This window comes from Lactuca sativa, chromosome 7, assembly GCF_002870075.4.
Source record: "Lactuca sativa cultivar Salinas chromosome 7, Lsat_Salinas_v11, whole genome shotgun sequence".
In the NCBI taxonomy this organism is placed as follows: Eukaryota; Viridiplantae; Streptophyta; class Magnoliopsida; order Asterales; family Asteraceae; genus Lactuca; species Lactuca sativa.
The window spans coordinates 125,501,339-125,525,633 of NC_056629.2; the positions used below are offsets into that span (position 1 = coordinate 125,501,339).

At 32.3% G+C, this 24,295-nt stretch overlaps 1 protein-coding gene across 1 annotated transcript in view; it reads right to left on the bottom strand.

Annotated features, from left to right (window-relative positions):
* Positions 1–14,976, bottom strand: part of LOC111885427 (cytochrome P450 704C1) — a 33,652-nt gene extending 18,676 nt beyond the window's left edge. Inside the window, exons 1-3 of the mRNA XM_052765259.1 lie at positions 14,653–14,976; positions 8,682–8,897; positions 5,141–5,428 (exon numbers count right to left, since the gene is read on the bottom strand). Of these exons, the coding sequence (XP_052621219.1) occupies positions 5,141–5,428; positions 8,682–8,897; positions 14,653–14,961 (813 nt within the window). The 5' untranslated portion in view covers positions 14,962–14,976. The remainder of the gene's footprint in view (positions 1–5,140; positions 5,429–8,681; positions 8,898–14,652) is intronic.
* Positions 14,977–24,295: the final 9,319 nt, after the last annotated feature.

Genomic DNA, 24,295 nt, shown 5'->3' on the forward strand with positions numbered 1-24,295 from the left:
CAGCGTAAGTGTATGATTGATGCGCATTGGCCGGGTGAGTACGCCCAGCGTACTCTCAGAAATTCCAAATCCTAATTTTGGGTTAGCCACTATATAAGGAACATGTTGGTTCACCCCTCAGCCTCCTTATACTCATCTTCAACCTCAGAGAACCCTAAAACTCGTATTCCCTCCATAGTTGAGAGTGTTTGATCTTGGGAAGCTCTTGTTGGCAAAAGAAAAGCTTGAAGGAGAAAAGGGAAGTTGTCAAGGAAGAAGAAGAAGAACGTGTGGAGCTTGTAGATCTGAAGTAATAACACCCTTTGGAGCTGGTTTAAGGTATAAAGCTTCTTGCTTGACCTTCATATTGCATAGATCTTTGTATTTTGAAGCTTTGTTATCATTCTTGTCCCAAAAGTCCTCATCTTGTTGCATAGTTCGATTTGGTCAAGATTATCTGTCCTTTCAGACCTTTGGAGAGGTCTTGAATGATAAAAATGAGGTCCCAAGGGCTGTAGTTGTTTCTTGTATGAGTTATATAGGTCTTAATGGATTAAGACCTTGGATTTGGAGCTTAAGGACGTCCCAAGTGATAAAGTCTGAGACTTTATGATTTCCAATCATATTTGGCATATGGATCTGGAGTTTGGGCTTAAGAGCTTAAGCCATTAAGATGTTAAAGGACTTAATGGATCTCGTAGTTACGCCCCGCGTAACCTTCGAGTACGCCCCGCGTAGCGGGCCAATGTCCCGTTTTCTTTTGGCGATCATTACAGTACGCCCAGCGTACCAAGGAGAGTACGCCCAGCGTACTCCTCCTGTGGACTTCCTTTTGGGCTTTTGTGTTGGGCCATTTGTCGGTTGTTGGTGTTTGGGCCAAGTCTGGAAACTATGAATAGAGTATTGTGGGCCCAATTAATATTATGGATATTGGATCTAGGTCCATTTGGTGAGGTGGGCCCAATTTGGTAAATTGGGCCAATGTTGGACTTTGTGTGAGTTTTGGACTTTGGTCTTGGCCCGATTTGTGGTAGTATGTTTGACCTTATGCTTATGCTTGTTATGTTGGTTAGTTCGGGATTTGCGGTGAGTTGGTGGTTCGAGAGTCTGCTTCTTCAGTTCAGATTTTCGGCAGTGCGAGGTGAGTTATCCTCACTATATCAACAGGGTCTAAGGCACCAAGGCCGGCCCTTATCGGATTGAGATCCTGGTAGTTGTTGTTATGTTGTTACTGTGATATGTTTGCATCCTGAGAGCTAGGATGGTATATGTTAGAGACCTGATTGAGATCGGTATTCTGAGAGATAGGGAGATGTTATGCTAGTGACCTGCTAGGTCGGTATCCTGGTTAGGATGATGATATGCTATGTGATCTGTTTGATCGGCTTGTTGATTGCGAACTGTTATTGTATGATTATGTGCACATGGTTGTTTGGACTGGAGAAGGGTTGAGGCGGGTCCTGCTTTGTGCTGTAGGCCAAGATACCTAGGGCGGACCGGTTGTCCCGAAGGCCCAGCGAGCGGTCCGGATAGGCTGCAGTCCCCAAGAGGGCAGACCAGACGTGCCGAGGCTCGGAGAGTGGACCAGATAAACTGAAGGCCCGGTGCGGGCGGACTAGTCACACTGTAGACTCAGAGAGTGGACCAGGTGGATTGAAGGCCCGGTGCAGGCGGACCAATCACACTGTAGACTCGATGTATATGGCTAGACACGGAGGGTGGACTGAAGGCCGATACGGCGGGCCAATCACACAATAGACCCGATATGCATGGTTGTTCTATGTTTTGTTATGTTATGTGTGTTATTCATGTTATGGGCCGGAAGGCAATATGTTCTGGATCGGAAGGTCGTAGCCTGGAAGGGCGTATATGTGGTTGGTATCTTGGGGGTATCTCACTAAGCTTTTGGGTTTACAGTTGTGTTTTAAATGTTTTTCAGGTTCTTCAGGAGACCGTGGCAAGGCGAAGGCGTGATCGTACCGCTCCTCATGTTTTTGGTCGCGATGTGATTCTGGGAATACTTTAAATAATTTGTATTGAAAACCTTTTTGTAATGATTTTAATGAAATCAGATTGTTTTTTTGAAAAATTTAAATTGGTTGAAATTTTTCGGTCGTTACAGGCAGGTCCTTAAATTGCTATGCACAATATCAAATAGAAGGAAGTTAGTGAACTTAAATCATAAAATAGTAATTTAACTTGTGCTCAAGAATTGCAATATTGATGTATCAGAGAAGGAATAAGTCTTTTCACAATTATAAGAAATAAAAGTGTTGTTTGTAAGCGAAAAAACTATTTCAGTAGAGATGGACCAGACGTCGGTGCCACAAATCTTTAAAATATCGGAAAATATTTGGATTGTAATCCTCCTTCTTCATCACTCCAGGTTTATTTTCGGCTAAGGGCACTTGTAAAAAAACACTAAATGATTTCTCACATAGAGTAATAAATGAAAACAAAACTATCAACATAATAAATTTACGTGGTTCATAAGATGAGAGTGATCAATTATGTGCATGACATAAATACTAGTTGGTTGACTTAAAACTACCAATAAGTCCAAGCCCATAAATTTGACGAAAATGGACCATGATCAAAATGAAGGCAAATCTAATATAGGAACTATCACATAATTAGTTTGCCTAGCAGCTATACAGTCAAAAGGTAAATTAGTTTCCACAACTTAATAGTTGTTGTTGTGGTCCTAACCTATTATTCTTCTTTCGGGTACAAGCTAAGAAATTGTTGGATATAAACAATATGGAATGCTACAAGTATATTGGGCCCAAGGTCAATGGAGATAAGCACTCTATTATTGTTGTTGTCGGTTGTGGTTGTTGTTTCGACTTGGGGAGGAGCTACATACACCTTTGGTGGGTCCTAGGACCTACCCAAATTTTAATATTATCCACAAATTATATAGTTTTTTGGAACCTATCTTGTTGTATTGGGAAAATTTAAAGACCTGCCTAATTTTAAATAAGGGAACCACCTTGTTTAGTTTTCAAAATTCATCATTGGTTATGACCTTGTTTTGTCCACTCTTACTGCTCGCTTATCCGGTTTTTCCATCACGACAACATCTGGTGATATAAGTGGCAACCTCATGATGTTTTGACAAAAAAATGGGTGCTCTGTTACCACTATCTTTGTTGTTGTAAAGGACATAGAAGTGAGCAATTTTATAGAGGAGTTGTGCATTTGTTATATAGTTTTCCTCATTTATATAAGTGCCAATATGGATTGTTATTCATAGACTAGTGGTAGAGGATTTGATTTTTGGATCAAAGTAGAAAGTCCATTGTAATTCTTGTTGAGATCTGTAATTAATTGAAACAAGAGACGAAGTTCAGTAATGGTCACATCAACGGTATAGAGTTGGCCGAAAATGAATTTTAGCTCTTGCAAATAGGCTAATACATTTGGGAAATCATGAAGTCCGATTCTCAAAAATTCATGCTCTTAGTAGATGTCTCTAGAGTTCTTATTTACTTGTCTTGAAATATGTTTGGAAGACGATCCTAAGCTATTGAGCAATGGAATCGAGAAAAATGATGGTCTGGAGAAGGCTAGTAGATTTGTTACAACAAATCCATTGTAAGGCAATGTTGTCTAAGTGGTACTACTGCTCTTTTACTTCAACAATGAAGGAAATGAGGTCATTAGCAGTCGTCTAAGCATGACCTCTTCTCATCCCCTCTTCACATCAGTAGTTTTTGATTAATGGTCAGCGAGAATAAACTCCATGTTGTCCTTACCCCGTCCAAAATAAAAATTTTGGTATTGGAGAGTGTAACAACAACGTGGAATTGATTCTTCATGGACATCAAAAAAGAACAATCAATGTAAATATGGGATGAGAAGATACCGTTAGGGAAAGAGGTGTGGAGAACGTAAATATGAATTACATAATACCATATAAGTTAACACCTTACCTTATTTCATTTATATCAATTATGTATATACAATATAGTAACCCTAGCTCTAGGGGCAAGTAAGTTATCTACATGTAACTATGCAAGTTAATGATAACTAGGGTAAATACAATGACTAATAAGTACATAGGGCAAAATTCATAGCTACCAAGAGTAAATATTGTGTTTCATTTAGGTAAAAGTAAATATGAAATGATACTCTCTACCTGATTAGGTTCTGTCTATGGCTGTAAACGAACCGAACGTTCGGTGAACCATTCGGAGGAAAGTTGATTTACGTTCGTTTATTTAGTAAGTGAACGAACATGAACAAAAATTCTCATTCATTTAGTTAAATGAATGAACATTAATAATGGTCTCGTTCATTCATTTATGTTCATGAGTGTTCATTTAAGTTTATTTCATATGCGTTCAATTGTTTTTATTACATAACTATATTATGCATTCGTTAATGTTCATCTATTTTCAATTGCGTCTATTTATCTTTTTTCATTTATGTTCGTTCGTTTATGTTCATTTAACATGTTAACGAACATAAACGAACGAACATGAACAACGTAATTTTTAAACGAACGAACATGAACAACAAAACTTGTTTTTTTATCTATTCATGTTCTTTCGTTTGTTTGGAGAACATGAACAAACCTTTGTTCATGTTTGTTTGGTTCGTTTACAACCGTACTTCTATCTCTTGACAAATGGTAAAAGTTAGAAGAATGTTGGTAGGTTTGTTGGTTGTTGGTTATTTGTTTTAACATTACATTGAATAATGTCAATTAATATGAGATAATCATAATATGTGATATATAGACACAAATGTTATTAAAACTTTATAGCAGTAACCATATTTTATTTGATATGTTGAAAAATTCTTCACAATGATGAAGATAGTCTTAGTATTTTAATCTGAGAAAAAAAATATAAGCTTACCGAAAAGTCGTAAGCTTATATTTTATAGCAGTAACCATATTTTATTTGATATGTTGAAAAATTCTTCACAATGATGAAGATAGTCTTAGTATTTTAATCTGAGAACAAAAATATAAGCTTACTGAAAAGTCGGTTGTGTTATGAATTTGTTCAGACTTAATCTGGAACAAACTCATCAACAAATGTTATTAAAACTTTATAGCAGTAACCATATTTTATTTGATATGTTGAAAAATTCTTCACAATGATGAAGATAGTCTTAGTATTTTAATCTGAGAACAAAAATATAAGCTTACCGAAAAATCGGTTGTTTTATGAATTTGTTCAGACTTGATCTGGATCAAGTTATAAACAAACTCATCAACAACTTTCATATTTTTTTTTAATTCTGCTTCGGACCCAATATTAAAATACTTCTTGATCTTCCAAGACATGTCAAAAAATCTTCGACTTGTCAACGTGTTTGCGTCATCAAATGCACGACTGAATCTTACAGCTTGTTTACTTGAACCCCATATGTTGTCAAGATCAATTCCAAAAGAAACTTTAAATATTGAATCTAGCGTTGCTTTCATGAACAAATCCTGTATAAACGTGTATCATGAATATATATATATATATATATATATATATATATATATATATATATATATATATATATATATATATATATATATATATATATGGGCTTGGTGAATATGTGACTGTCATGTATACAAGTTTAGATATAGAACTTGATAAAACTACATAGTTTCGATTAAAATCAATTAAATTACCTTCTTATTATCTGAAATTCATATATTAATCATTTGGTTTTTCGTTAATTTTACAATCACATGCTAAAAACCTCATCTATTTTTTTTTTCATTTGCGAACGTATTGTCCACGATCTCAAAATCCATTTCAACCATCTTTATTTTGTAATATATATATGTATTCGTATGTAAAAATGAGTATATCAAAGTTATAACAACTTGAATCATGATTTTTCATTTCTACAAACAGTTGCAGCACAACGAAAAGCAATGAAAAAGAAACTATAATATGATGAAGTCAGAAACATTTTTATGTTAAAAAATTGTTAACACAGTTTTGTTATCTATTCATCAATAGAATATTTCAAACGAAAGAAGGTATACTCAGTTTAACTTCATCAAGATGTGTATTTATGTCGTACTAGGTGTGAAACCGTGTATTACACGGGTTGATTAAAAAATATATATATCAAAGTTTAAAATAAATAGACATATTCATTTAATGAATAAATAGAATCACTATTTAGAAGATCATTCATAATATCAATGATTGTTTTGTAATATTCATTAAATTTATTATCATATTCAATGTATTTTAATATATCTTATATATTTTTTAAGATTCTTTGCATTTATTATGACATTAAATATATTTAATACTTTACATATATAAATTTAGTATTATGTGGCATATTAATGGATTTAATTCAAAAAAACTACAAAATGACATGTGGATTTAAATTTAATCAAAAAGTTTACAAAATTACATGTGGCAAATTTAATAAGAATATGACATGTGGCAAAATGATCTTCATTTATTAGGATAGATTTGGTCATTTGAAAACATTTAATAATAATATGGTAAAAAAAACTGATGCAAATAGATGGAGAGAACGCAGGAAAAAGATTAATGAGTTGGAGAAAAATTAGGAGAAAATGTAGAACATGAATAATTTTCTATTATTATGTAAGATTTAATCAAAACTACTTAGTTTTCACGTGTTATATATGTAAACTTACATACCTAACAGCCTTATATTCACTTTTGTCTATATATATATATATATATATATATATATATATATATATATATATATATATATATATATATATATATATATATATATATATATATATATATATATATATATATATATATATATGGTTAGGTTCATGTGAGACGACCTAATTTTGTGAGACCGTGAGACGCATTTTTTTATTTTCTTTTTTTTTTTTAATTTTTTTTAGTTAATTCAAGTTCTGAAAATAATATTTAAAAAATGAAATTTTGGATTTTTCCATTTATTTTGCTTTTTAAAATTATTTTTTAGAATATGTAGAGTTTAATATTCTATTAGAATATTTCACGTATTTTTCAAAAAAAAAAATAGAATTTATTTTTATTTATTTTTATTTTCTTTTATTTTTTTAGTTAATTCAAGTTCCGAAAATAATATTTAAAAAAAGAATTTTTAGATTTTTCCATTTATTCTGCATTTTAAAATTATTTTTTAGAATATGTCAATGTAATATTCTATTAGAATATTTCACGTACTTTTCAAAAAAAAACGGAACTTTTTTTTATTTTTTTTATTTTTTTAGTTAATTCAAGTTCCAAAAATAATATTTAAAAAAAGAATTTTTGGATTTTTCCATTTATTTTGCATTTTAAAATTATTTTTAGATTTGGTTTCACGGTCTCACAAAATTAGAATGGTCTCAAATGAACCTGAACCTATATATATATATATATATATATATATATATATATATATATATATATATATATATATATATATATATATATATATATAGATATATATAGACAAAAGTGAATATAAGGCTGTTAGGTATGTAAGCTTACATATAGAACACGTGAAAACTAAGTAGTTTTGATTAAATCTTACATAATAATAGAAGATTATTTATGTTCTACATTTTCTCCTAATTTTTCTCCAACTCATTAATCTTTTTCCTGCGTTCTCTCCATCTATTTGCATCAGTTTTTTTACCATATTATTGTTAAATGTTTTCAAATGACCAAATCTATCCTAATAAATGAAGATCATTTTGCCAAATGTCATATTCTCATTAAATTTGCCACATGTAATTTTGTAAATTTTTTGATTAAATTTAAATCCACATGTCATTTTGTAGTTTTTTTGAATTAAATCCATTAATATGCCACATAATACTAAATTTATATATGTAAAGTATTAAATATATTTAATGTCATAATAAATGCAAAGAATCTTAAAAAATATATAAGATATATTAAAATACATTGAATATGATAATAAATTTAATGAATATTACAAAACAATCATTGATATTATGAATGATCTTCTAAATAGTGATTCTATTTATTCATTAAATGAATATGTCTATTTATTTTAAACTTTGATATATATATTTTTTAATCAACCCGTGTAATACACGGTTTCACACCTAGTACGACATAAATACACATCTTGATGAAGTTAAACTGAGTATACCTTCTTTCGTTTGAAATATTCTATTGATGAATAGATAACAAAACTGTGTTAACAATTTTTTAACATAAAAATGTTTCTGACTTCATCATATTATAGTTTCTTTTTCATTGCTTTTCGTTGTGCTGCAACTGTTTGTAGATATGAAAAATCATGATTCAAGTTGTTATAACTTTGATATACTCATTTTTACATACGAATACATATATATTACAAAATAAAGATGGTTGAAATGGATTTTGAGATCGTGGACAATACGTTCGCAAATGAAAAAAAAAAATAGATGAGGTTTTTAGCATGTGATTGTAAAATTAACGAAAAACCAAATGATTAATATATGAATTTCAGATAATAAGAAGGTAATTTAATTGATTTTAATCGAAACTATGTAGTTTTATCAAGTTCTATATCTAAACTTGTATACATGACAGTCACATATTCACCAAGCCCATATATATATATATATATATATATATATATATATATATATATATATATATATATATATATATATATATATATATATATATATATAATCAATGGGTATCTAGTTGGTGAATTAAATATTAATGACAAAATGAGAAGCTTACATATATATCGATTTTATGGTTGTTATTTGCTGCTTCTAACAATATGTTTCCAAGTTTTATGGCATTCTTCCTGAAAATCACACTGCTAAAATTTCTCGAGACTTTTGTAGAGAATTCATGACTCGATACCTTCCTTTGTTCTCTCCATTTCTCCCCATCAACTGCAAATATTCCATGACCTAGTAGATCCTCTAGAAGGTCGTGGGTATAAGTTCCCTACAATATTTTTTGGAAATATTTTAATTTCTAGGGGAAATGTAACATCAGGGACATGTGTAACAATCTCTCAAAACGTAAAGCCTACAACATTAACCCTTTAGTGTGGAAAAGATCGCAATAAAACTATTCGGTTCTTGTACATATAACCTTTTTGTCTGGACAAGAGCATAATAAAACCATTCGACTCTTGTATATATAACCTTTTAGTGTAGACAAGAGAATAATAAAACCATTTGATCGTTATATATAAGACCAAATAGAGAAAAATCTAAGGATGCCTACGAATGCTCAATTCAAACTAGTTTTTGACAATTAGAAAATGAAAAATTATGTATGTACAAAAATGACATGAAAGTAACAATTCATCTCCACTAAAAAACATCAAAGTGGTCCAACAAACTATATGGTAGTCTTCATTTATCTTAAATAGAATAACGTCTAAAAATATATGTCTTTTAAATCATTTATATGTTTAATTTTGTATTAAATACCAAGTATATAATCTTGAGTTGTTTAGTCTTATACTCTTATATTTCGTTTGACATGATTGCCGCTACTGATATTTAGCAATCGGTTCCTGCACTACGCTGAAGTCTAGGGTCACAGTTGTGGTACAATGTGTGGTGTCGTATACGATGTGTAAGCCGGTTAAGGTTGATGTGCAGTATGAGCGACAGTGTGCGGAGCTTGGTCCTAAGGTTCACAGTGCTCGGTTCTCCGGTGTGCAATGCTGAGTTGCAAAACTGTGTTGATCGGCCATACATGATGGTGAGATCTTTGGCTTTTGTGGCCTTGGCCCACAAAAACCTTGGTTCAAACATTTGTAATTTTAAGGAGATGTTATTGTACCTTCATAACGTACACATAAATAGTGTGTGACGACTGTAAATTGTATGTATATAAAAAAAAACTAGGAAAATGTGGTGGTAATGTGTCTATTAAAATTACTTAATTATAATTTAGACAAATATATATTGTTGAAAACGATTAATCATAGACATTAGTTATGCAACAATAATTTGTACACTAAGTTGATAAATAAAATCCAACTTCTTTGAAAAATATTATAAGATAAACGTACATTACAATCACCTTTTGAAATGTTTTTTACTCGCGACCTATGCATAAATAAAATTAAATATAAGTATCGATTTAGTGTTATTTTTTACCATTGTTAATTTTAATTAATTCAAAAAAATTTGATTGAGTTTTGTTTTTAACTATTGTTATGGTTAGTTAATTTAAAAATACTTTTTTGGCTGATATTAATGCCTATGGAAACACATTTAGTGAAATACAACAATATCTAAAATATAAGAGAAAATAAAACATAATAATAATGCAAATGTTACTTGTTTCATACATATTGTTACGGAAAATAACTTCATATTTATCGTAGGGTGTAAAGAAATAGAAATTTCATTAGGTATATTTAAATGTTTATTATAACATAGAAACTTATTTCAGAACATTAGAAATAAAGGGCTCGTGATTTTTATAAAAAATAAATAAAATTATAAAAATCACTTTTATAAATTATTCTGCAAACCACTCGATATCAATACCATCGAAGATGATAAATTATTGATTTAATATTCATTGACTACTTAATATTCTTTAACCATTGATATTTATTACAGCATTACACATAATCCCCTCATTTTATAAAATTAACATTGCATCCCTTTTAATTATATATATATATATATATATATATATATATATATATATATATATATATATATATATATATATATATATATATATATATATATATATATATATATATATATATATTTAAGTCGATTAAAATGACAAATCAAATATTTTTAATAGAAAATAATCAATGGAAGGTACTCTATAAATCATATCAAATATGTAAAATAAATGCATGTCTACTTATTAGATAAAAACTTCTAAATTTTATTACATTAAAGAATAATTTTAAATAAATTCATCTATTAAGATGATATAATAAGTACAATGATCTTATATTAAATATTTAGAATAAGGTCGTTTGAGTTTGAACATTAGTTTTGTATTACTTTCCATTGAGGGCTGGTCATATGCATTACTTATGGTAGATATTTACTATATCGTCATATTGTTTTTCATTAATATTTAATTATTCGTTATATATTATTCCTTCCATCCATGAATGCGTAACAAATATTTATAAATATTTTTGGTTTTCGTTTAGTTAATAGATCGTAAAATGGCAACAAATAAAATAGTGTTCATGCCATCTATCATCCCCTAACAAACAATATAACTATTTTAGGTTTTCATTTTGTTAACAAACCGCAAAACAACAATAAATAAAATAGTTTTTAAATAAAAAATAGTACAAAAAACAAATATTAAAAAATAAGATATTAGAAAAATATTAGAAACAATATTTACGATAACAAATAAGATATTATTCATCTTATCTATCATCGTCTAACATATATTTTTATTATTGTATGTTTTCGTTTTGTTAATAGATCGTAAAAAACCAACAAATAAACTAACTTTTAAATAAAAAATAGAATCAAGAATGAACATTAAAGTGACAAACAAAACATAAAATCTAATATTAGAAACAATAAAAAAATACAAAAGAAGATTAAAACGAAGAAAATGAATAAAACTATAAACATAATAAGAATATACTTTACCAAAATGTCTATAAAAAAACAAAGTTCTCTCAATGTCTTAACTACGGTAATAGATTTTTGCATTTTCTCGAGTCATCTTTTTCTCGGATCTTATTCTTGAAAGGGTGAGCAAAAATCGCACCGTAATTAAAATTAACCGCAAAAACTACATAAACCGTAACCGCAATAAAAACTGACGGTGAGGTTCTTTGTTTTTCAAAACCACAAATTTGCGGTGCAATGGGGTTATTAGTTTGCAAAAACGCACTGCACCGCATATATTATATACAATTTTTTTTCTTAATTATTAATATATTAAATATTAAAAATAAGACAACTTTCATGAATGAAAGAATGATAAAATTCTAGAAGACAAAAGTGTTGGTTTTTTTGTATGTTTAACTTTGAAAAATGATGAAATTTAACAATTTTAAGATATTTATTGTTAATTACTAATGATTTAAAGTTTTTTAAGATATTAGTTGTTTGTAATTGAAGTTAATTGTTTTATACTTTATAGTTTTTTTATTATTATAAGTAATATATTTAAACTCTTAAAATTGTTTGAACTCTAAAGTGCGGTTAAAAACCACACAAAATAACCGTACCAAATTCATGCGGTTACTAACCGAAACACACAAAAACAAAATCACTCGCAAAAATAACCGCCTAACCGCACTGCAAAAATAACTGTACCAAACGGTTTTGAAAATAGATTAACTGTATTTGCTGTTAATGGTAATATTTTGTCTAATAACCGCACCGCGCTCACTCCTACTTGAAACCCTAGCTATTTATGTTAAAAATCTAACTCTAATAAAACAATAGTCTTTTTGCCACGTGGACATTTTCTTAGACCTCTTCCATATGTTTTCCCGCCTATAGCCTATTTTTGATAAATATATGTAAAGAATTTTTTTATGAATTTAAATATATCAGAAAAATATGGTAAATCCCGTTAAATAAGGACATAATACATACAATTGTTAAGCAGTTCATTTGTTTTCCAGCTCAATTAGTCTTCATTCGTTTTCATGATTTCACTCTTCATTCATTTTCCTTTTTCTTTATTAATAAAAATCCCATAAAATGGCCCATTAAATTATCATCAAGATATGTTAATAAACTGAATCTAAAAAAATCAGGAACCTTTTTCAGAATTGAATTTGTACCGGTTTTCTTATCTTCATATTTTGAATTTGTACTGGTTTTCTTATGGGATAATGACTTGAAAGGGTAACGAACTTTCGATTTTGTTCACATTTAGTCATTAAACTTTTTTTTGTTATCTATTTGCCATTGAACTATTGAAACTGTTCACATTTTACCCTTATGACCGGTTGTTACCAAACCATTGGTTTTTATTTTGGAAAATACCAAACCATTGGTTTTTATTTCGGTTTCGGTTTTTCGTTTTTTTTTTAATATATTTTTCGGGGTTTTGTTTTTTTTATTTCATAGATTTCTTCATCAATAAATGTTGTTACAATTTAACAAAAATAAATAATTTGCTAAAACATAATACAAGAGGAAGTTTGTTCATATTTAGTCATTGAACTTTTTAGAGGGAAACAAAATTTCGATTTTGTTCACATTTAGTCACTAAACTTTTTTTCGTTTTCTATTTGCCACTAAACTATTGAAACTGCTCACATTTTACCCTTATGACCGGTAACAGCGGGTCATAAGGGTAAAATGTGAACAGTTTCAATAGTTCAATGACAAATAGATAACGAAAAAAAGTTTAGTGACTAAATGTGAACAAAGTCGAAAGTTCGTTACCCTTTCAATCATTATCCATTTTCTTATCTTCATATTTTCCCTTCTAATTGTATAATGGATTAGCATCCCATATAACCCTTTACTACCTCTTTTTAAAAGGCATTCAATTTCAATCGACAACTCAAAATATTCAAAATTTTACAATCCCTATTGGATCAGATCGACCGACACTGAACTCAAGTCCAAATTATCCAATTTCCGGGTATCAGTGCCACTCAACCCCTCATCGTATTTCAACTCATTCGCTTTCCTTAAGTTGACCATTATTGCATATATATTGTATAAAGAAGAATGAAATAGAATAAGTGGAATATTCATTTGATGATTATAGGTCGAGAAAGTTAGAATTAAGTTGAATAACAGATTTGAGAAGTTGGTTTTGTGGTATTCTTCATTTTAATTAGAGATAATTTGAAAAAAATAAACTGTTATAACATTGTTTTGTTTTATGCCTTATGTAGGATCTGGGGATGAAGGTTAAAGGTAAGAAGAGTCAGATGAGTAATTTTGTTGAGCGGTCATGACTTAAAAATGCAATGTGACATTAGTAGATGAGAGCGTTAAACATCATAAAAGAAATACATTAAGCACTACAAAGTTTTCTAATTTTAATATTTACAGCACTTTGCGAACTAATACTAAAAGTATCTCAAATTTTAATCTACACATACACATTTTTAAATCTTAATGGCTTTTAGCTATTAGTTAAACGTTTATGTTAGAGAATAACATCATCATGGTACGTTATTATTTCAAATATGTTCAAGATTTGGTATGAAACACATGATAAAGCTTGTTTGAAAATAAAAATGAAGGCAAGGCTACATTTAAATCAAGTTAATATTCATATGAGAATTACTTCAACAATACACCTATACAACATTCATTGCAGAATAATAACATAAACATAATATTTTTAGGTTTTCATATACTGTTTTTATTTGAACTTATATATATATATATATATATATATATATATATATATATATATATATATATTGAGTGTATTAATACAATTACTTTTATCATATCAACCGTATTAATCGTTTTGTTCTTAATATTTTTACATACTTTATTATCTATTATCACAATTTTACTCCTAACATATACCCGAGAAGTTTATTCAACCATATACACCTCCATTGCCCCCACTCATCAAGCAACTATCAACCATCCATGTTGTTACAGTCCTACCTACATTCATATATGGACCCTATAATGTCGGCCTTCCATCCACATTTAAAAATCATTTACCAATTACTAAATTTGAAGAAAGTAAGCTTAACACAAAAAACATAATTATAAACATTTAATTCTAAAGGCGGATATACCTTTCCATAATTTTCGAAATTCGTCTTGAGAATATACTCCACATTCATCGGATCAGTTGTATAGATCTCACCATTGAAAGGGCTTATCAATCTATAAGTTTTGTATTTTTTTGCAAGATTGGTCAAGTAATCATGCACCGTGTTGAAGTGGATGAACAAACTAAATACCGTCCCAGCAACCGGATGATATTTCTTTGTCTTCCTCCCATATGTTTCTTGTTGATTGTAAGCATAAAAGAAAACAAGAAGAAAAAAAAGAAGTGCAAGTATGATGATTAGATTTGATAGAAAATCCATGTAAGACGCCATGTAAAGTAAGGGAATGTATTGTTTGATTATAAGTTAAGGATGATCCATAAAGGGTTCGAATGTGTTGTATATATAGGCCATTGGTGGACCTGGTATGGGTTCCGAGGGGTCTCGGGCCACTAATAAAAAAATTTGTAGCTAGTATTAGGTTGAACAAAAAAAAAGGTGCACCAAATTATATATATATATATATATATATATATATATATATATATATATATATATATATATATATATATATTAGTTAACCCAAAATTGTACGAAAGAACAAAACCATAAAATTCTTGACTGAGGCCTGTGTTTAACATATTTTCCTTAAAACAAATTCGTCATATATAAGTGTTTCTTTTCCAGGATACAACAGTAGAAAACAATTCTTCTAGATTGCCTGAACCCTCACTTGACCCGGATTAAACATTGGTTGCACCAAGAGAGAAAAGATGAAGCAGAAGCATAAGAGAGGAAGAGAGTGATGTTTTTGTTCGATAAGGTGTCTAAGTCCATAACTATTTTTGGTAAGTATTTGACCCGACCCGGCATGGTCCATTTGGGTTGCATGACACCATGCAATTGGATAAACTAAATGAGAGAAATAACACATATGGTTTATTAATATATTATAAGTTCTAATATATTAATAATATTATTTAATTAGTTTTGATCAAAAATTAATTAAGTGATCAAAAGATAACTAATTAGATATATGGGTAGATTAAGTAAATCTTCTATATCTTATATAGAGGGCTAAGAGGCTTCATGGATTATCAAGTTGGGTTCCACCCATAAGATGCTCCATGGAGTTAACCCATGGATCAAGAAATGAAGAGTCATGGAACATTAGGGTTTACCTAATGCAACACACTATATAAGCAATGTAACTCTCCCCAAAATCGGCTACACTAAGAAAGAAGAGGGCTTGGCTGATTTTGCATGTGTTAGAGTATTCTCTCAAGTTTATTCTTTGCATTTGGTGTTGTGTGAAGCATTTGAGGCATCACACTTGAGGTGCTAGGTTTACAAGGTTTCAAGGAACACTTTCAACAACAAGGTATGTAGTTCTATCTTTTATACAAAGAAAATTGTACCTCATGTATGCTAGATAGGTTCATAACCTTGGAAAACAACTTTGCATGATTATTAGACAAATATAGATCCAAGGTTATTAGGGTTGCATGTAAACTTAGGAAGTGTTAGAATGCTCAAAACCCATCAGTGGTATCAGAGCCTAGGCTTGCTTGTTTGATTTTTTTGTGTAAACTGCTTGAAAAATCGAGTTTTTTGCTTTCTGCCCGTATGAACTCGCCGAGTCCATGGGGGGACTCGACGAGTCCATGACCTAATGCAAGCTACTCGTCGAGTCTGTTCATGCACTCGACGAGTAGAGGCTACAGTTTTCAGAATTTCGATTTTTGTTGCTGGAAATGGACTAGGAACATTACCATAAACTGTTTTGGTGTTTTAAAACTTGTTTTAGTTGGTGTAATGTTCATGTTAATCCATTTACAATGACAAATTATCAAAATTACAAGTTTTTAAGTGTAATTTTTGATTCATGAAAGTGTTCATATTCATATTCTTGATCTTATGATGTTAAGATGATCATAGGAATTATTTGTAACATATGTGGTAGATTAAATCATGATCATTATATGTTTTAATGGAGTCCATAACTTGTCCTCAAGTTATGGAAAACCAAAAGTCACTTTGTTTTAAAACCATTAAAAGAACACATGGGTTATAAAAATGAAGAGTCTTCATTTTTAATATTCTAATTAACTCATAAGTTACAAGAAATGAAAAGTTTTGAAAGTTTACAAAACTTGCCCTCAAGTTTTGGAACAAGTAAAGTCTTGATTAAAACTTTAGTTCCAACCCTTAGAATTTTAAAAGTTAAAATTCAACCCTTATACTTATAATATTATAAGTTAATAATATATATATATATATATATATATATATATATATATATATATATATATATATATATATATAAGATCAAATTCGTCTTACCGCTAGTACGCCTCATTCACGAAGCCAGTTTATAAGGTGGCTATAAGGTTGTTGCCTATAAAATGGCAACTTAATGGGTGTCCACTCTCACCCACCGCTTGCTTGATTGGTGGAGGGCCGTTAGCCGAACGGGTAGGACAAGGACTTATAAATTCTCATTAAAAGTATAATGATAATACTAAAGTAACTAAACTTTACTGAATTCCCAATCTTAGTTATTTTAGGAAAATGTGAATAAGGTGCTAATCCATGAAATTACACTTTACACTTTGTTTAAGTCGTTAGTGGAGCGTGTGTGGTTAACCGGCACACTAACTTGAACTTAACAAGGTAGGTAAAGGGTGACTTAATGTTTATCATAGTATCGATGGAGCGTGTGTGGTTAACCAGCACATTGATTGAGGGGTAATACATTAAGGGTACCAAGTAAGTTGCATGATTACTTCACACCTCGTTTTGTGATCCTCGGCATCCCAGTCACAAAACTTGGAGGGCACACTCGAGATTGAAACATGCCTTTGAAAAGTTCATTGAATCTCAAAAGAATCTAGGAGTTTCTAAGAACCAAATTAAATATTTTTAATAATTCGGCTTTGGTGGAAATTGGTGAATCGTCATTCACCTACCTTTCAAATATGTTATTACTTAGATTACGACATACCTCTTCTAAGTATAATATATTGTGATTGGGTCCTAGCCTTAATACTACATTTGGGTGTTTTATTAAGGACTATCTCTATTTCTAAACTAAACTCTTCTTCTTTTCAGATGTCTGCAAACGCTACTGCTTCCGGCTCTAATCCTAATGGCTCATTTCCTCTAATGAACTTGTGCGGGAAAGTCACTTTTGATGGATCCAACTTTAATGAATGGATCAGAAACATCCGAATGATTATCCGCTACGAGGACAAAGAATATGTACTCGATAAGGAGCTTAAGGAGATTGATGAGATAGTTGCTACTCCTCAAGAGATCGCTGACTTTAGGGCACATGAAAGGGATGCCACCAAGGTGGCATGCATCATGATGGCCACTATGACAGCCGACCTCCAAAAGTCCTTCGAGGACTTCTACCCTTTTGAAATGCACCAATATTTGATGGAAAGATACCATCAAAGTGCAAGACAAGAGAGGTATGAAATCATCTCCTCCATGATAACAACCCGAATGAAGGATGGTGAACCCATCACGGGCCACATGCAGAAAATGCAAAGATTTGTGGACCGTTTGCTGAAGCTTAATGTGAACTTCACTGAGCGTGCAATAGATATCATTTTGCACTCCTTACCTTCATGTTATGATCAATTCCGCATGACATACCACATGAATAAGGAAGAGGTCACTCTCAGCAAACTTCAAGGACTCTTAAAGATCGTGGAAAGTGGTCTTAAGGGTAAGACGGTTGTTACTGATGGGTTTTGGACATAAGAACTTTACCTATGTAAACATACAACCTTATAGCTTGGATCTAGGTTTCACTAATTGAACATGCAACATATCCAATACTTTCATGGCTAGATCTAATGTAAACTAACAATTAAAACATATGAAAACAGATCTAGAATAATACCTTGAGTTACTTGCTTGAAAAAACCTTCTTCTTCTTGGAGCTTAGAGTCATAAATGTCACTCCTCTAATAGCTTACAAACACCAACTAGCAAGAAGATGATTTGAGAGAGATGAGGAAGAGGGAAATCGGCTCTAGGGTTACTCTAATCACAAGGTTGCCGATTTCCTCAACCCTATGGGTCTATTTATACTGTGAGCTCCTAGGGTTTCACCTTAAAACCCTAATTGGATAACTTAGCCTCAAAGCAATCCAAATCCTCTTCTAGATAATCCCTTTGGACGATTTCTAGGTGATCCACATCCCTAAAATCATCCAACCCATATCCATAAGGGTCATTGGCTCAAAATACAACTTTCACACATTTGACAGTTTATACCCCTTTATTCAATTAATCTCTTTAAGTCACTAAATTAATTCCTTAATTAATTTATGACTTATATTAATCAAATCATATTATTATTCTTTTAACATATTATTCTTATAATACATTAATAATAATATCTATTCTCTCTAAATCACCCTATCAAGTTGCTATGGTGAAGGCAACCCAAAAGGACCATGCACAATTAGGTCAAGTACTTACGAAATATAGTTACAGCCTTAGACACTAATCTAACAGTCTCCCACTTGGATAAGTCTAGTAAATATAAATGCAAACACAATACGATTAGCAATCGTAGCTCTCATAGACGTTGTCAACTCTGATCTCATCAGTAACCTGTCCTTTAGATAAGGGATCGTACAATCCTCTGTTTTGATATCGTGCAGACGATTTCATGAAACATTTTCATACTCATTGTCCAGCAACTATTTTCTCGATCTCAAATTTATTTGACATAGAACTTAATTGAACAAATCAATTCAGTCCTGACCGGGCCCGACACATAAGTCAAATCAAATCATCGAGCGACCATGATATCGCTTTTACCCTCTTAGAATAAAAGTAACAGATAAACTTCGACTTATATGCATTTACTTATCGACTAACCAACTATACACAACAATGCGTTTTATGACATCAATTTACTGATGTGGTTTCACATTATCAATGTACAACCAATTAGTAAATAATAAACCATATATCTTGGTTTTAAGACCATATGATATTATTGTTGGATTAGTGTCTAAGTCCATAACTATTTTGGTATGTACTTGACCCGATGGTGCATGGTCCTTTTGGGTTGCCTTCACCAAAGCAACTTGATAGGATGAATTATGGAGAGAAAGGATTAAATATGATTTATTAATATATTATGGGAATAATATATTAAAGGAGAAATCATATTGTTTAATTAATATTAGTCATGGATTAATTAATAATTAGTTTTGTGACTAAAAGAGATTAATTAAACTTAAGGGACTGGAATTGTAATTATAAGATAATTGCAATTTGGACTATGGATTGTCTTATATTAAGGAGTTGGCGAATTCTATGGGGAAACCCATGAGAAATCTGTCACACCCCCGAACCATACGGCGGAAACGTCCGGGGGCTGTCGTGACTCAATTGTATACCATGACATTGAATATATATGAAACATAACAACATTCGTCACCATTCATCAATACAGTACAACCAGTAGTGTTTACATGAAATACATTGGTTAAACATTACATTCCCAGAAATTAATTTGTTCAATTCATACAAAAGTAAACTGCAACCGTCACTGAATATGATTTCCCTTGGTTCACTGGTTCCCTGAGAATACAAGTATTTTGAAAAACGTCAACATATGAAATGTTGGTGAGTTCATAAGTAATGTTTGAAATCCAATGTTTGTATTGTTTGAAAACCGCCAGAAAATCCGATATTTTCTGAAATGAAAAACTTTCGAAAATGTTTGTGGAGATCCATAGGTATGCCTGTTTGTTTCTATACTTGTGAAAATTATTTATTAAAAATTTTATGCGTTTCGAATCCGATATGTTTGAAAAACCTAGGAAAACCCGATGTTTTCCTAATCCTTTGAAAAACCGTTAAGTTGCGTTGAAACCATTACAAGGATAGGAGTGTCATTCCCAGGCGACGTTGGATTATTTTTTAGCATGATTATTTACTACGAACCCGCATTACACAAACGCCCAGTTCATAGCCATACTAACGATCCCGAAGGCGTCGTTCGTACAAATCACGTTATCCAGCCGCCCTGACTATGTGTCGTCCCACATCCGAAGAGTAAGAGGACACGAAGGCCTCGATGACTATATTAATCGGTTGGGGATAATATGCGTGCGAGGGGTCCCCGACCCGCCTCGTAAAATATGCAGACTTTTCTAGCAATACCAAGGACCCTTGGGGACCAGTGGTATACAAGCCATTGAAAGTCCCTCTACGTTGTGCCGAGTCGGTGAAACTCAACACTTCGTAGAAAATATGCGTCTTCGGGCCTTAAGATCAGGTCATCGGGCTAGCTAGGCCCAACAAGCAAGATTTTACACTTTTGGGGGCCGAAGATGGTGCGTAGACGTCTGTGCACACTCGTATGTAAGCTAAGTTCCCAAACGTTATTTATATGAACCGTAGTGTCGTAGAGTTAGTAGTTGTAGATTTCTATTGGCTCGAGACCGAGCCAATTCGTTTAACAACGACTTTTGGTATTGTAATGTGTTGTATTTCGTCGATAGTCGCGATGCTATTATTTAATCAAATTGTGTATATTGAATTAGCCTTGAAATATTTCTGTTTTCAGCCCTTCATTATTTGTAAAATTTACATTTTCACCCCTTTTATTTAATATTTCCCGGTTTGGTCCTTAAATTAATTTTCTTGACATTTTAACACCAAAAATTATTGAAAATTAATGTTTTTCAGCATATTTTTCATAGAAAACAGTTTAAGTCCCTGAAAATGCAGTTTTCTCGGTTTTAGCCCTTCTTTTTCGCAACTTTGACAATTTTGGCCCAAATTGGAAATTTTTTGCAACTTTGGTCCTTTTTAAATTTAAAAAGCATTTTAAACCTTTGAAAAGGACTTGGATCACTTATGGTCCACTGTTTTACAGAAAATCACAGTTTTAGCCCTCCAAAACAGAAAAATCGCATAATGGGCCTCATTGGGCCGAAATTTTCATTTTTAGCCCATTAAGCTTGAAATTCATGTTTTTAATCCTCTAATTGAGTATAATTCCAGAAATAGTTTTATGGAAATTGTTTTGGCACACTTCATCCATCAGAATCTGTGAAATGTCAATTTGGGCCCTTAATTTTGTATTTTTCACATTTTTGGCCCAAAATTTGTGTTTTTAGCTTAAAGAAAATTGTTACTAAACCATTTAGCTATCTTTCTTGAAACACTTTGTATGTAGAAATACATTTCATGCTAAAATCATATAACATAAGTTATATCTCGGTTTTGAGGAGTTTTATGGCTAGATCCAACATTAAAACACATAAAAGCATACATATAAGCATGGAAATCATACAAGGCATATAAATACATATAGATCTACACTTTCACTTGTATTCCCCCACCCCCCAAAAAAAAAACTAATAAAAACAGAAAATAGGGGGTATGAAGCTCACCTTGGGTGTTGATTCGGTTTTTGAAGAAAGATTGGAAGAAATGAAGTGATTTTTGGCCTTTGTACTCCTTGATGAAATTTTCGAGTTTATGGGGTTTCTAGAGTGCAAGATCATGATTTTTGCATGGATTAGGAAGAGATTTTTGATAAATAAGGAATACAAGTCATAGATCCAAGTAAAACCTTACCTTAGATGATGATTTTGTGGAAGAACTTCCTTGAATGCTTCCTAATTTTCGAGATTTTGGATGGAGAAGAGGAAGAAGTCTTGAATGAATTTTAGAGAGAGTTTGTGAGTGTTTTGTGTGTGTGTGGTGTTGCTCTCGGCCGAGAATGAGAGAGGAGAGAAGAAGAGATGTGATCTTGAAGTGATTTGCATGGAAGAATGGGAAATAATGCATGGAAGTCCTATGGATAACAGTGAGGTGGCAAGCAAATAGTCAACTCTTTCTTGGATTTGGGCCTTGGGCCGAGATTTTGGAAGGGAAAAGAAAAATTTGGGGCTTATATGCTCAAGCCCAATTCTCATGGTTAAGTTGAGTGATTTTTGGTCCAAATAAATATAAAGGTGATTTTTATAACTTGTTAGGGTCAAATTAGGTCAATCATGGATCAAAGCTTTCAATTTATTTCATTCTAGGCCCAATATGGCCCATAATATTGAAATAAATTAGTGTGGGTCCAAATAGAGCCCAATTAGGGTTCTAAGCCCATGATAGTCTAATTGGAAGCTTATTGGTCCATTTGGATCCAATAAGGAAGTTCTAGTCCAAAATAGACTTAACAAGAACTTCTAGGGTTTTCCAATTGTTTGATGACTACTTGTAGTACTTGTATGATGTATTTGATTGAAGTTTTTGATTCACATTAACTTGAATGTATAGATTACATGGCTCAAAATTTTCAGTTGTGACATCATCCCCCCGTTAGAGGGAATTTCGTCCCGAAATTCTGTTTGAAGGCTAGATTTGAGAATGCTAGAATAGGTGAGGGTACTTCTGCTTCATTTGATCTTCGCGTTCCCATGTGAATTCTGGCCCACGCTTTGCGTTCCACCGTACCTTCACGATCGGGATGCGGCTCTGCTTAGTACGCTTCACCTCCCTGTCCATGATTTCGATTGGTTCTTCGACGAACAGGAGATTCTCATTGATTTCGATTTCGTCAAGAGGAATGACAAGGGTTTCATCTGATAGGCACTTTTTCAGATTAGAGACATGAAACACGGGGTGTACACCGTTTAGTTCCGCGGGTAGTTGTAGTCTGTAGGCTACCGGACCTATTCGGGCGACGATTTCGAAAGGTCCAATGTATCGCGGGTTCAGCTTTCCCCGTTTTCCGAAACGTATAACCCCTTTCCAGGGTGAGACTTTCAACAATACTCGGTCACCGACCTGGAATTCTAAGGGCTTTCGTCGTTTGTCGGCGTAGCTCTTTTGTCTGTCACGCGACGCTTGTAATCGAGCTCTGATCTGAACGATCTTCTCTGTGGTTTCGCGAATAATCTCCGGTCCTGTTAGTGCCCTGTCCGACGTATGCGTTCTTGCTAGCTGGGTGTCACCTACTTCAGCCCAACATAACGGTGATCTACATTTACGCCCGTACAGTGCTTCGAAAGGGGCCACCTTGATGCTCGAATGATAACTATTGTTATATGAGAATTCGATCAACGGTAGGTGGGTATCCCAAGACTTTCCGAAGTCTATTACACATGCACGAAGCATGTCTTCAAGCGTCTGAATGGTTCGTTCGCTTTGACCGTCCGTTTTTGGGTGATACGCGGTGCTCATATCGAGATGAGTTCCCATTGCCTTGTGGAGTGATTGCCAAAACCGCGACGTGAACCTACTGTCCCTATCCGAGATGATAGATTTTGGCACTCCATGGAGTCTTACGATCTCTCGTAGGTACAACCGCGTCAGTCTCTCCATCTTGTAGGACTCTTTGATTGGTAGGAAATGGGCAGATTTCGTCAGTCGGTCGATTATTACCCATATGGTGTCCAGCCCGTCTGACGTCTTGGGCAGCTTGGTCACGAAGTCCATAGAAATCCCCTCCCATTTCCACTCAGGGATTGCCGGTTGCTGTAACAATCCGGAAGGTTTCTGGTACTCCACTTTTACTTTGGCGCACGTAAGGCACTTACCAACATAAGTCGCGATTTCCGCCTTCATGTTAGGCCACCAATAGTGTTGCTTGATGTCCAAATACATCTTGTCCGAACCAGGATGA